Source organism: Microtus pennsylvanicus, chromosome 1, assembly GCF_037038515.1.
Source record: "Microtus pennsylvanicus isolate mMicPen1 chromosome 1, mMicPen1.hap1, whole genome shotgun sequence".
Lineage (NCBI taxonomy): Eukaryota > Metazoa > Chordata > Mammalia > Rodentia > Cricetidae > Microtus > Microtus pennsylvanicus.
Genome location: NC_134579.1, coordinates 88,213,481 through 88,227,778, shown reverse-complemented (window position 1 = coordinate 88,227,778; position 14,298 = coordinate 88,213,481). Strand labels below are relative to the sequence as shown.

Below are 14,298 nucleotides of genomic sequence, written 5' to 3'. Positions count from 1 at the left end.
ATGCCCAGGGCCAGCTAGTCAGCAGCCACCAGCCAGCTAGATGGAAGAAAACATACAGAAAAAAAGGTAAAAAGATCTGAGGCAAAATGTAGACGAAGAAAAACAAGTTAAGTAATAAGAGCTAACAAGAAAAAAAGCTAAGCTAATGCCAAGCCCTCAAAACCAATAGTAAGTGTCAGTGTGGTGATTTGGGAGCTAGTCCAAAAGAAAAAGCCTGCTACAAAAAAATGGCATTGGGATGGGTACTCTAAAGGGATGACATCAATCTAAAACCAAAGTTTAGGCTAACGCAAGGACTGTCTAGGCAACTCTCTCTGGAGAAGCTTATACTTCCTCTTGTGTTCACACCCACCACCCTCCTCCCGCTTGACTCATGTTTAAGTCTATATGAAAATCTTTTCTTAAAAAAACCACAACTTTGCTTCACTAAAAGCAAAATTAGGTAAACCCAGTGTGGTAGTGCATTCATGTAAGCCCTCCTGAGTTTACAGAATTCAGGAGGCTGGGGCAGGATCAGGCAAGGCTGGTCTGTAGGAATTCAAAGTCAGTAAGAGCTACACAGCAACACTGCGTCTCAACAAACAAACACAAAACACAAAGTCAATAAAATATGCCCCCCAATTGTGTGACACAGACAGGAGACTGCTGAGACATCATTTCCTTTTTTGCTTGCTTGGTTTTTTTTTTTGTTGTTGTTTGTTTGTTTATTTGTTTGTTTGTTTTTGAGACAGGGCTTCTCTGTGTAGCTTTGGAGCCTGTCCTGGAACTACTTCTGTAAACCAGGCTGACTTCGAACTCACAGAGATCCACCTGCCTCTGCCTCCCAAGTGCTAGGACTAATGGTGTGCACCACCACCACTCAGCCATTTCCTTTTCTTTTTTTCTTTTTTTTTTTAACAATACTAAGAAAAGTTTCAAAGTTACTGTATGCATGAGTGTTTGCGTGAATACACCACATGCATGTCTGACACCTTCAGAGGGCAAAAGAGGGCATTAGATCCCTAGTACTGGAGTCAAAGATGGTTGTGAGCTGCCCTGAGGGTGTGGGAGATTGAACTGGGGTCCCCGTAAGAGCAGCAGTGCTCCTAACAGTTGAGCCATCTCTCTAGTGCCAAGGCCTCATTCCCAAGTGAAGTCTTGTGAGACAAAGGCTAAGAATTAGAGACCTGAGTTCAAGTTCTCCTCTGGAAGCTTACTTTTGATAACATTGAATTTGAACAAATTATTTACCCTCTTTGAGCCTCGTTTTCATCAGCTGACAAATAAGGACAACAGATTAAGCTCTTTTTTTTCTGTTTGTACTCTGTGCTCCTTCCCTGTAAACTCACAATTTTAACCACCATCGCTTTACCGATGGGCTCCAAATGTTTACACAGAGAGATGGGTCTCACATCTTTGAATATATAGCTATATATCTGGGTGGCCCACCAGGAATATCAAGAGAAACTGAAGTCCCCTTTCCCTCTGTTCCTCCTGCTGCCTCTGTTCTCTCTGTCCTCTTCAGTGAGTTTCAATGCCCGCACAGTCACCAAAGCTAGACATCTAGAGAGCCGAGCATTTTTGCTGTGAACTCTTGGTCTCGAAGGACCCTCCTGCCTCAGCATCCGACATTGCTGGGACTGCAGCTGTGGGCATCCATCCGCCTAGCTCCAGGAATACCTTTGAATCCTCTCCCACCCTCATTTCCCATCCAAGCAGTAGCCACACCCTAACCTTTTCCCTCCTTGAGTATCCTCAAGTCTTCCCTCAGTAAAGCCTCTGTGTTATCAATGTCATGATTAAAGTCTTGACTGTTTCTGACCACTGCAAAGGGCTTCCTCGCTGGCCACTGTATACCAGCTGAGCTGACCCACTCCATCCTCCACATAAACACCACACATCCTCCGCCCAAAGCCCTCCCCAACTCACAGCGCTGGTTCTTCCCTTCTTTTGGACTCACTCCCTTTGAAAAATCAATGAAAATAATAAACACTTTCTCTTAAAACAAATCAATAAAATAACATGCTTAGATGACAGAGAGAAAGGGGAAAGGGGAGGGAGAGGGAAAAGAGGAAAAGGGAGTGGGAGAGCAAAAAATAATGCAATGGCTCTCCTGAAATCAGTCAGAGGTCAGCAAGATGGCTCTTTGGGCACTTCCCACCAAGTGTGAGAACCCGAGTTTTGATCCCTGGGACCTACAAAATAGAATGAGACAACCAACTCCCTCAAGTTGTCCTCTGACCTCCATCCCTGTGCCTTGGTGCTTCTGCACACAACTGAATACATGTGCATGCATGCACACACACACTAAATAAGTATAAAAAAACCAACTTCCTGAGTTATAACTTTATAAGGGGTAGCCACTGTAATCTTAGAGACCTTCCTTATAAACTGTGTCCCAGTGACTGAGACCTGAATTACAGTTTTGCTCAGCTTTGTGACTTCTGAACCTCGTTCCTTGCTAGCCTACTGCTGAACATGTCCTTACCCTCTTCTTCCCTTGTTACTGATCACAGCCCAGCCACATCTGGGATGCTCTCCTCTTGGACGCTTGGCCTCGCTTTCTGTCTAGATTAGAGGCCACTCTTCTGAAGATGCTTCTAACACTGCATCATCAGCTGCAGCTCCATGTCTGACTCTTGCTGTGGGCACCACGGCATTAGCCTGGGAATCCTTTGAGGGCAGTGCTGTGTGGCATTTTAGAAGCTGCTGTGCAGGCATCTGGGAAGGTGCTGGGGACAGAGCTAGGTCCTCATGAATGCTGGGCTGTAAGACTGAGGCACAGCCTTGTGCAGCATTTAACACAGTAGAACCTTGCTCAAAAGCACTTAGAAGAAGTGAAGGAGGAGAGAGGGGGGGCAGAGGGAGAGGGAAAGGGAGAGGGAGAGGGAGAGAGGGAGGGAGGGAGGGAGGGCAGAGAAGCCTTACACATCAGGATTGACTCCGAACCCTAATGATATTTTCAGATTCAGTGTCTCCCTGCAAAGTGCCCGCCTAAAGCAGACCCTACGGGATTCATCTGATGACCAGAAAGAGGAACTTCAATTGCAGAGGCGTCCCCACCAGCATGTTTCCTATTTGCATTGTGGGTCCTGAGATGTCTATCTGCATTTCCTCCAAGAATAGAAAAGCATTAGGAAACCTGACTCTGATCACAGAGGATTTTGAAGAGAAGACTGAATTTGGTGAGGTTCTTATAATTAAAACATAGTATTGGAGAGAAAGAATGGCCAGATCCTGCTCCGGTGGAGACTACAAATAATCTATGGGGGATTCTTGGCTCCCAATCAACATAATATTGACAGTAGTGAAGCAAACATATTTTTTAAAACTGTTTAACAAACCCCCCAAAATACCAATAGTTCCTCTTTTAGGGTCTTATGCAATTCCTCTAGCCGCAAAAGAACATTGTGTGTGGACTTTGTATTATTCTTATGTTTCCTTCGCATGTGTCGGTATCCAAAGAGCAGAGTGGTGTGAGTCAAATTAACGACCATCCGTGACTTCAACAACAGCTTTCATTATTTCGTGGCCACTGAGGAGACAGCCACTAGAAAAACCAACCAAACCACGTAGGTGCAGGGCTCACACCCTGTCCCTTAAAGGAAGAACAACTTTTGACCTTATAACTATGGCTAAAGCCTCCTTAGAAGCAGGTGAGGGAAAGTCTGAAGATCAACAGAATCAGAAGGCCATGGTGACCCCAGCACTTGGAAGGCTGAGGTAGGAGAGCCTCAAGACCCAGGACAACCTTATCTGTGAGGTCTTTGTCTCAGAAGAATACAACCAAGTACCACGGCCACCAAAAATAATTCAGACTCCGAACGCTGTTCTGGGGTAAACCCCTCCGCTGGAGGGTTATCAGTTTATCCACGAGTAAAGGGATGGAACAGTGCAGCAGGATCAAGCTATGGAGTCTGCTAAGCGAAATTTGCATTCCTATTATCTGCAAGACCCCTGTGGGACTCCTGTGGAAGGTATGGCAGCAAACTGACTGTAATCCCAGGACTAGGGAGGCAGAGGCAGGCGACTCAGGCCAGCTTGGAGACCACCTGAAAAACCCTCTTCCAAGAGGAGAGGGGAAATAATAAAATGCAATATTTTACTTTGAATGCTAATTAAGTTTTAAGTTTGCAGCGCTCTTCAAATTATTTGGGGTTTTTTGTTTTGTTTTGTTTCTGTCAAATCAAAACTTCACCCAGAGCCAGGTATGGTGGCACATACCTTTATTTCCAGCACTCAAAGACAGAGGCAGGTGGATGGATAGCTGTGCATTTGAGGCCAACTTGGTCTACATAGTAAGTTCCAGTTCACTCAGGACCCTGTCTCAAAGCAAAACAATATATGCTAGGTGTAATGATTCAGTCAAACAACATGCTGACACTTCCGGGTTCCAGGGCCACACATGGGCGGACAAGCCCTCAGGCAGAAGTGTCTAATGGCCCCGGGAATCTTAAAGGACCCCGCGTGACCCACGTGCAGCATGGTTGCATCATCTGTGTATGACGCAGCGGCATGAGCCCTTGTGTGCATGCGTGAGCTCCATCATTTGCTTATGAGGTAACCACGACATCCCCCTGTGCGCATGCGCTAGGCAGCCCTTAACCGCTGAAAGTGGCCTGGCGGTGGTGGCACACGCCTTTAATCCCAGTACTCGAAAGACAGAGACAGGAGGATTTCTGTGAGTTCGAGGCCAGCCTGGTCTACAAGAGCTAGTTCCGGGACAGGCACCAAAGCTACAGAGAAAACTTGTCTCAAAAAAACAAAACAAAACAAAAAGCTGGAAGCGCTATCTTTACATCTTCAACACTCTATCTATCTATCTATCTATCTATCTATCTATCTATCTATCTATCTATCTGCACACCGACCTTCCCCAGGCCTGTGCATATGGACACACAAACCCCCAATAATAATAAACTTCTACGCGGGTTTGTTGCGTGTTCCATGTTTCCTTCTCGCTTGCACCAGGTAATTTCACTAGGTAATACTTAGGAGGTATTTTAAGTCAACAATCTATAGATGGCAATTTATCTTCCTTCCTTCCTTCCTTCCTTCCTTCCTTCCTTCCTTCCTTCCTTCCTTCCTTCCTTCCTTCCTTCCTTCTCCTTCATTTTCTTTGTCTTTTAACAACAATATCTATCATCGAATGCTTATTTCACTGTCGGGGCTCCTGCCACACTGATTTCTGAGTATCATTAGGGAGTGGAGACAGGAAAGGCACAGTTTAAACTGAGACGATGGTATGGGGGAAGCGGGGAGGTTCTCGATGGAGCACAAATACTCTCTGGTGAGAAAATGTAGTCAACACATTTGTTCAAAGAACAGTTTAGAAAACTGCTTCTTGCTAGGGACCATGGCATGAGCTATAGGAGCTTAAGACCAGCCTAACTAACATAGTGGAAAATTCAAAATAACCCCCAAGTCTCGCTTCAGAATGTGTCCTTCTAGTCCTTGCACTTAGAAGGCTGAGCCAGGAGGATCTAGAGTTAAAGTCATCCTTGGTTATATATTAAGTTGGAGGTCAGCCTGGGCAGCCTAAGACTATCTCATACACACACACACACACACACACACTTCCAAACCCAACATCTTTTTTCCCCAAATGCAAAGACCGTATTTGGTTAGATGTCTCTAATTCTAGCACCTGGGAGGCAGAGGCAGGCAGATCTCTATGAATTTGAAGTCAGCCTGATCTACAAAACTAGTTCCCGGGTAGCCAGGCCTACACAAAGAAACCCTTAAAAACAAACAAACAAACAAGATCATATTTGACTTAGTGACAGATCATTCATTTTACCTCAGCTGTAAGAGCATTGCTACTTCCATGGGCATATGAAACAATCTGTCTATATTTGAGTAGTTTCACGAGGTAGCGCCCTTGGAATTCCTCTTCCTATCTAGTTGAAACTTAATTTAAGCAAGCTGTATTTTTCAGGGTTGTTTTGTTTTGTTTTGTTTTACCTCATGTGTACATGTATGGTTCACACACATGAGTGCAGGTGTGTGTAGGCCGGTGTGTACCTCTGGAGCTCAGAGGATAACCCCAGGTATCTTCACCTCCCACCTTATCTGAGGTAAGGCTTCTTTGCTGTTATTTGCTGTTGCATAAGGTAGGCCAGCTAGTCCACAACTTGTCAGGGACTCTCCGGTCTCCCCCCCTCCCTGTGGGAGTGCTGGGACTACACACCGAACTCAGCTTTTAAATAGGTTCTGAGGTCCCAAATCCATGCTGTTTTTATCCTATAGATATTTAGTGACCAGCAATATGTCAGTGTTACTTTACCTCTTTCCTCACTGTCCCCTAAGCCCCTCCAAACAACTACTGAAAGGTTGACTTGACTAAAAGGGACATCATGGGACTGGAGAGATGACCCAGCAGTTAAGAGCACCGGCTGCTCTCACAGTGTACTGGAGTTTAACTTCCAGCACCCACATGGTAGCTCTCAGAACCATCTGCTACTCCAATCCTAGGGGATTTGACTCCCTCTTCTGGCCTCTGTGTGCATTGCACACACATGGTACATATACATACAGGTAGGCAAAACACCCATGAATACAAAAATAAATAAATAAATAAATTTTAAAAATAAATAAAAGGAAGCTTCATGTCAAAATGCTTTTCCTGAGTCAAAATGATGGCTTGAGGAATCAAAGCACACATGGTCATAACAGACGACCTAAGTTCAATCCCTGGGACCTACAATAGTAAAAGGAGAGAACCAGCTCCTTCTGACCTCCACATACTCCCTGTTGTAATGGTCTGTCCTGTATAGCAACTGTGACATGCACACACAGAATAAATGAACTTTTTGTTTAAAAAAGTAGATGCTTTTCCTGGGAAAGGCAAAGACCATGGATTTGTTACAGAGAATCAAACTGGCTAGTCATGCATAAGTTACGACACCACCATCTTTTTCCTTTTTGTACACATTGTCCAAAAATGTGCTGTGCTTGGTACAGAAATAAGTATTCAATAACGTGTGTTAAATTAAGAAATATTCCACTCATTCACGCTTGTGTTAATTTTTCTTATCTGAAGTCTTCCTGGGAAAATATGTAAACGTCCAACATTTTTTTAATAAAAGATGTATTGTGTGTTCGTGTGCGTGTGTGTGCCTACACACGCATGTGTTTGTATGTGAGTGCGCGCACTTGCATGCACATGGGTATGTGTATGCTAAGGGCTGGCATCCACATAGGCCCGGAGGCATCAGATCCCCTGCAGCTGGATTACAGCTGGTTGTGAGCTACCTGACATGGGTATTGGGAACTGAACTCTGGTCCTCTGCAAGAGCAGTGTGCATGCGTAACCACTGAACCATCTCTCTGACCACTCTTTATCTTTAGTACCTCCTTACCTTAGTACTTTCAGTTTGACACCAGGCAGTTGCAAAAGCATTGGAAACATCTCAGCTGATAACTAAGAGTTACTGCAAGTGCCATGTTATTTATAAAATGTAGATCATTCTTTCACAGCAGGCAGGCACTCCCCCATTAGCCCTCAGATAATTTCCTACAGGCAAATATGAAGTTCCTATGAAGAGACTAATAGCTAAGCTAAACTCGGATGAGGCAAGAATGGAAACTAAAGCCGGGGCCATCAGGGGTCTGTAATATCCTCTAGACCAGACCAGTTTTTACATAGCCTCTTTGCCCCCCAACCTCTTCCTGACCCACTCCTTCTTGGGTTCTCAAGGTTGAGAATAAAGTAAATATGGTGGTTTGAATTAGACTGCCTCCATAGGTTCATATATTTGAATTCTTGGTCCCCAGTTGGTTGAACTGTTTGGTAAGGATGAGAAGGTATGAATTCGGAGGAGTTATGCCACCAGGGATGGGCTAAGGTTTCAAAACCCCACACCATTCCCAGGTAGTTCTGTCTCTGCTTGTAGATCAAGATGTGGGTACTCAGTTACTGCTCCAGTGCCCTTCCCGCCTGCCTACTGCCATGTTCCTCACCACAATGGCCATGGACTCTAACCCTCTGAAACTGTAAGCTCCATTAAAACAGTTTTCCTATAAGTTGACTTGGTCATGGCATAAGTAATTAAGACAAAGAAAAATAACTAAGATGGAAGTTTGGACCAGGAGTGGGGTGTGGAAGACTTTGAGCACTGGAAAGAGAGCTTAATGGGCCATTCTACTAGGCACTTGGCAGACAACAGTGTTAACTAGGGAGCAGTGTCTACCGTTGACTAGACTGCCATGTAGGCCAGGGAGGCCCAGCTCAGGAAGTTTAAGAGGTGAAAAATACAAGCAACTGGGCTTGAGATCATTCTGGTGATATTTTGGCAACGAACGTGGCTGCTTTTTGCCCTTGTCCTAAGACTCTGCCCGGGGACTACTTTGGCAGAGGATATTTCAGGACAGTCTAACGTTGAATATGTCATGTGGTTATTATTGGTCACTGCTATGCGGATCTACAACAAAAATGAGCAAGCAGAACAAAATGAAATAGAAAATGTACAGTTGGGGCTGGAGGGATGGCTAAGCAGTTAAGAGCATTGCCTGCTCTTCCAAAGGTCCTGAGTTCAATTCCCAGCAACCACATGGTAGCTCACAACCATCTGTAATAAGGTCTGGTGCCCTCTTCTGGCCTGCAGGAATACATGTAGACAAAATATTGTATAAATAAATAAATAAATATTTTTTTAAAAAAGAAAACGTACAGTTGGAGGAGAAAAAGCACCAGAAAATTTAATGTGGAAGCCAATCTTGTGCTCAAAAAGATAAGAGGTCTAAAGAAAGTCTTAATGCGAAATTGAATAAAGGGAGTGCTGCCCTCAGGGCAAGAATGCACTTAGTTAAGCTTCCAACTTGCAAAGAGGAGAGGCCTAAGGAATCTTCTGCTCCTAAATGCAGGAAAGTTTGTTCAACAAAGGAATAAAAGAAATCAAAGCTCATGCAAATGTAATTCCCACCCGTGAAGGCAGCAGAATTTGCCAGCCTCAGCCATGAGGTTCTGGCAAGAGAGTTATGAAGAACACAGGAGTAAAGAAATGGTAGGCTCTTCCTCTGCAGTTAAGGAGATTTTCCAAGAATGGCATGTGTCAGGGAAGCCCCTGGGTGGAGACCAACAGAGGCCCATGCAAAGAGCTGTGTAAGTGAAGCCCAGGTTGTGCTGAAGACCCCAGGATGTTGGGGATGCCAACTCTATGGGATACCTGCCAAAGGGAACTGTAGACCAGGAGTGGAACCAGCCCAAGGAAGAGAAGGGCGCTGCAGTCACCAAGGAGGAGCCATCTAAACCCTTCGATATCAAACATAGAGTGTAGATTTGGAGCTTGCCTTGCTGAATTTTGGTCTTGCTTTGATCCAGTAGTTTCTCACTATGCTTCCATTCTTTACTTTTGGAATGGTAAATGTGTATTCTAAAGCATTGTATGCTGGAAGTATGCAGTTTGCTGTTTGCTTTTGATTTTACAAGGGGTTACAGTTAAGAGACAGCCTTGAGTCTCAGAAAGAGATTTTGAAGTTTTAAACTGTGTTGCGATTGTGATAGACTACCGGGACTTCTGAAGTTGGATTGAATCCATTTTACATTATGATAGGGCTACAAACCTATGGGGGCCAGAGAGTGGAACTTGCTGGTTTGAATGAGAATGGCCCCATAGACTCATGTATTTGCATACGCCACAGTTGGTGGAGCTATTTGGGAAGGATTAGGAGGTGTGGCCTTGTTAGAGGAGGTGTGTCACTAGGGGTGGACTTTGGTATTTCTAAAACCCTAGTAGGCAGTAGTGGTGCATGTCTTTAATCCCAGCAATCCCAGGCAGAGGCAGGCAGATAGCTGTGAGTTTGAGGCCAGTCTGGTCTACAGAGTGAGTCGCAAGACAGGCAGGGTTACACAGAGAAACTCTGTCTCAAAATCAAAATAAAACAAAACAAGCAGGGCGGTGGTGGCGCACGCCTTTAATCCCAGCACTTGGGAGGCAGAGGCAGGCGGATCTCTGGGAGTTCGAGGCCAGCCTGGTCTACAAGAGCTAGTTCCAGGACAGGCACCAAAGCTACAGAGAAACCCTGTCTCGAAAAACAAAACAAAACAAAAAAACACAAGCAAACAAATCAAAATTAAAAAGTCCAAACCAATCCCAGTTAGCTCTCTGCCTTGTGCTTGTGGATCTAGATGTAGCTCTCAGTTACTGCCCCAACACCATGCCAGCCTGCTGCTATGCACTCCCTCCCCATGCCATAATGATCATGGACTCTCCCTCTGAAACTATAAGCAAGCCCCCCAATAAACTCTTTCTTTAATAAGTTGCCTTGGCCATAGTGTCTCTTTACAACAATGGAAAAATAACTAAGGCAAGCAAGGACAAAAAAACAGTGGTGAGAACTTGCAATTCAAGGCTCTGAATATGAACTCTCTGACAATGAAAGAGACAGTATCTCAGTTATTATAATTTTGGACTCCTCTCTTTATAGTATCAGTGCCCAGTGTAGATGAAGCCACAGAGAGCTCCTTCCTCTTGTGGGATTTTTGGACACTGTGAAAGGTGTTTTGCTGTGATTGGTGTAATAAAAAGCTGAGTGGCCAATAGCTAGGCAGGAGGTATATGTGGGATCTTCTGTAGAGTAAGGAAAGAGAGAAGGAATCTTGGTATGCAGGGCCAAGCAGAGAGCAAACAGGTGGTACACGATGGAAGGCAGGGAATACCAGGTGATAGAGCGTAGAGTAGTATGAGTGGGTTCATTTTTAAGAGCTACTTAGGAACAAGCCTAAGCTATAGGCCAAGCTTTCATAATTAATAAGAAGTCTGTGTAGTTCTTTGTAAGCCGGCAGCCCAAAGAAAAAAAATCCCATTACAGCTTCCCAGTCTTCAGGAGCCTCTTAGAAAATATCATCATTATCCATGAAACATGGTGCTTACAAAGGAAACCAAAACCTCTCCTTGTAATGCAAGAAATTTAACTCTTGAGTATTTTAAAGTCTTTAATTTTCCCCCCAGTTTTTCGAGACAGGGTTTCTCTGTATAGCTCTAGCTATCCTAGAACTCACTTTATAGACCAGGCTGGCCTCGAACTTACTGAGATCCGCCTGCCGCTGCCTCCCAAGTACTGGCATTAAAGGTGTGTCCCACGAAAATCCCTACTCTTAAGCTCCTTACTCTACCCAAGAAGAAAACACTTACGAATGAGCATCACAAAGGTGTGAGCTCCACTTCCATGCTGCTAGTAGGGCTGTGAATTGGTACAAGTACTTTGGAAAACTCCTTTGTAGTACCTACCCAAATGGCATACATGCCCTCCCTCTGGGAAAATCCTACAAGAAATGGGAGTCAGGTCCATCAAAACAAAACAAAAAGATGATCATAGATGATTGCAGCGGTAATATTTGTAATTACAACAAAAACAGAAGTGACTTCTTAAAAAGGGGTTCTGAGAACTGAACCCAGGAGGTTCATGCATACTAAGCAAGTAATCTACTACAGAGATAACATCCTTAGTCCGGGAAGAGCTTGAAGGATCAATCGGAGAATGGATACACACATGGTAAAGTGTATCACATCAAGGAATGGTAGCCAATGCTGTTTTCAATAAGTATCCTATAGGGAACAAAGTATTCTCTCATAAGCACTATGTTGAGGCCGAGCAGCTGGACACTGGGACTGGAGAGGCAGCTTAGCAGTTAGGAGCACTTGCTGTTACTGCGGAAGGCCTGGGTTTGGTTTCTAGCACCCACATGGTGGCTCACAACCATCTCCAAATCCATTTCAAGGGGAGCTGACCACCTTTCCGGACCTTCACCGGCACACATGTGGCGCACATACACACGCAGGCAAACACTCGTCTACACATGAAAATAAAGCCCTGAGTTTGATCCCCAACACTGAAGAGAGAAAGGAGTGAGGCGGGGTTACAACAACGATTTGCTTTTGGTGAATTTCAAAAACGGGCGGAAGTAATATAGAGTTTGAGAAGTCAGAGGGGTGGTAACTTTGGAGCTGAGCCGCCCTGTGTTTTGACTCCCCTCCTGTGGTTATGAAGAGATACAGATATATGACAACGGATGAAAGAACTTGTAAGATTGTGCGTATTTGCTGTCCGTGTGTTGTTGCACTTTGAACCTGGAGAGGGATATAGACATTTCCTAAGAAGGAGTTCAATGCGGTTTGAGCATGGTGGCAAGTACTGCTTTTATACCAAGTTATTTCCCTAGACCCCTTTAGCCCTTTAGAAAATCTTTTCTGCTATGGAAAAGGCACTAGTCATACACAAAGTCTTTTGCATTAATAGAACCTGAAAAGAAAAGCATACTATACTATGTATTTGAAATATACCTATTTACAAACCAGTTTAAGAAAGGTAAAATATGTGTTTTCCCACCCTTTTTACCTTCTACATTTTAACCTTATAATTCTTATTATTTTTAAATGACTGGAAATAATTTCTACTCATTATGTTGCAAATATCTTCTCTATTTGTCACCGACTATTCAAGCCAGAATCCTAAATGTCGGGGCTGAAGGGGAAGTAGGTTACGGGGCAGATGAGGGCGCCAAGGCCAGACCATGAGTGCCTTGTAAGGCTGCAAAACTAGGGCAGGGCCCGATCATCCCCAGATTCTCAGAACTCTGTCTCCAACTTAAATTCAATCCAACCCCCTCATCTTCCCAAATAGAAAGATGACGCGAACCGTTCTGAACTGGGTCAGAAGGGGACCTTTCCCTTATCATTAACGTTTTCAATGACAACTATAACCCAAGCAGGTAATTTGGAAGGGCAGTCCTAGGAGTCCTTGAAAATCTCAGTAGGGTTTAATTCTAGGGTAAGGATAGAATGGAGACGGGGAAGGACAGTCAGCATAGTATTTACAAAGTAACTAGCCATTGATCTAGTTGATCCGAAAATTGGCACAGGTGGGGGTCGTCAGCGGGGATGACCGTTTTTTTTTCCCCATTAGAGTGTACTCTGTCAACCCATGCCTAAAAGAGGTGAGAACCCCACTCCTCCAGAATCTGCAGTAGCCAGGGGACGGGTCAGGGGGTTCCCGAGCCACCTGCGCTGTTGCAGACTCTCCGGGTATGGCCGAGCGCATCCTGGCCCAAGCCTAGGCGCGACGGCCTGAGGACTGCGGAGGAGCGCTGCGGAGGAGGGCGAGGGCGGGGGTGGGCGAGCCGCAGTCAAGTTCACCGCTTGAGCGGGAGGCGCGAACAAGGGGAGGGACGCGGTGGCGAGGGGAGCGAGGGGATGAGGTTTGCGCACTCGGCCGGGGCGGGGAGGGGGCCAGGGGCCTTACCGAGCAGCAGCAGTCTGCTGCTGCGCCGCACCAACGCCCGCATGGCCTCCGGAGCGCGTGGTACCCAAGCCGCCGGCCCAGCCTGTGATGCGGCCCCAGCGGCGCGCCCCGGGCGGCAGGTGGCTCGCCGAAGGATGCGCGTCACCGACCGCAGATTCCCTCGGACTGGTGCAGAGCAGAGGGGGAGGAACCTCTCCCCAGAGGCCGGGGCAGCGCGCGAGTCCCGGGGCTGCCAGGAGAGCCGAACTGGCGCAGCACTGCGGCCGAGCCCACGTGCCTGCCGTGGTCCGCAACCTGCGCTCCTGGAGCCCTGGGCGCCCCGACTTCAGCGGGGGAGACTGGGTGTGGTCCTGCTGGGGAAGTTGCTCGGACTCGGTGGCTCGGACCGTATTGCGGTCCCGGGAGTCCCCGGACCTCTGCTTTAGATTCCGGAGCGAGAGAAGAGCGGTGACCCACAGACCTCCCTCTTTTGCGCGCGGGCATCTTTGACGCTCCATGAAGGGTGCCTAAATCGGTGCCACACATTGGCCACCCCGCGGGTTTTATTCCTCACCTGGTAGCTTCATTGTGGATTGATTTTCTTTGTCTCCTCTTATCTCTTAGGATAACCACGACTCTCAACTACCTCCTAACCAGAGAAGCAGGCTCGGTTTCAATGTCAACTGAATAAACTGGGGAGGTTAAACAGACGTTCAAACAAATTAGACTGTACATCTCAAAGGATATTTTTGTATTGTCCTCTTCTACTTCTGGCTTTTAGTCTCACTATGTTTCGAAGTGACAATTATTTTCCATGCACCGAGCTGAATTTTGAAAGCTCAGAATAGCAGCCCTGGCTCTTCCATTAAAGAACCTTCCTGAACCATTTGTCCTTTGCGTCCTAGATCACTCCCCAGAGTGACAGATGTGGTTCAAATTGTCGGTAACGTCTCTCCATCATAGCAGTTCTGTGCTCTTCATTCTTTTCACAGTTTTCTCTTCAGGCATGGCCATTGTGAACGTACAACCTCGGTCATCACTGTTTCTCCTCCGACGCAGTCCACAGCACTATCATTTTTCCCTTTAGGGGAAACTTCA

The 14,298-nt window shown here is 45.9% G+C and overlaps 1 protein-coding gene across 2 annotated transcripts in view; it reads right to left on the bottom strand.

Moving 5' to 3' along the window:
- The window catches only part of Flt3 (fms related receptor tyrosine kinase 3), a 94,415-nt gene extending 80,487 nt beyond the window's left edge, over positions 1-13,928 (bottom strand). Inside the window, exon 1 of one of the 2 annotated variants that reach the window (XM_075972030.1) lies at positions 13,775-13,928. In XM_075972030.1, coding sequence (XP_075828145.1) covers positions 13,775-13,787 — 13 coding nt within the window. In that variant the 5' untranslated portion in view covers positions 13,788-13,928. Of the gene's footprint in view, positions 1-13,221; positions 13,501-13,774 lie in introns of those variants that run through there. The other variant, XM_075972022.1, reaches the window with a different exon arrangement.
- Between the last annotated feature and the right edge of the window lie 370 nt (positions 13,929-14,298).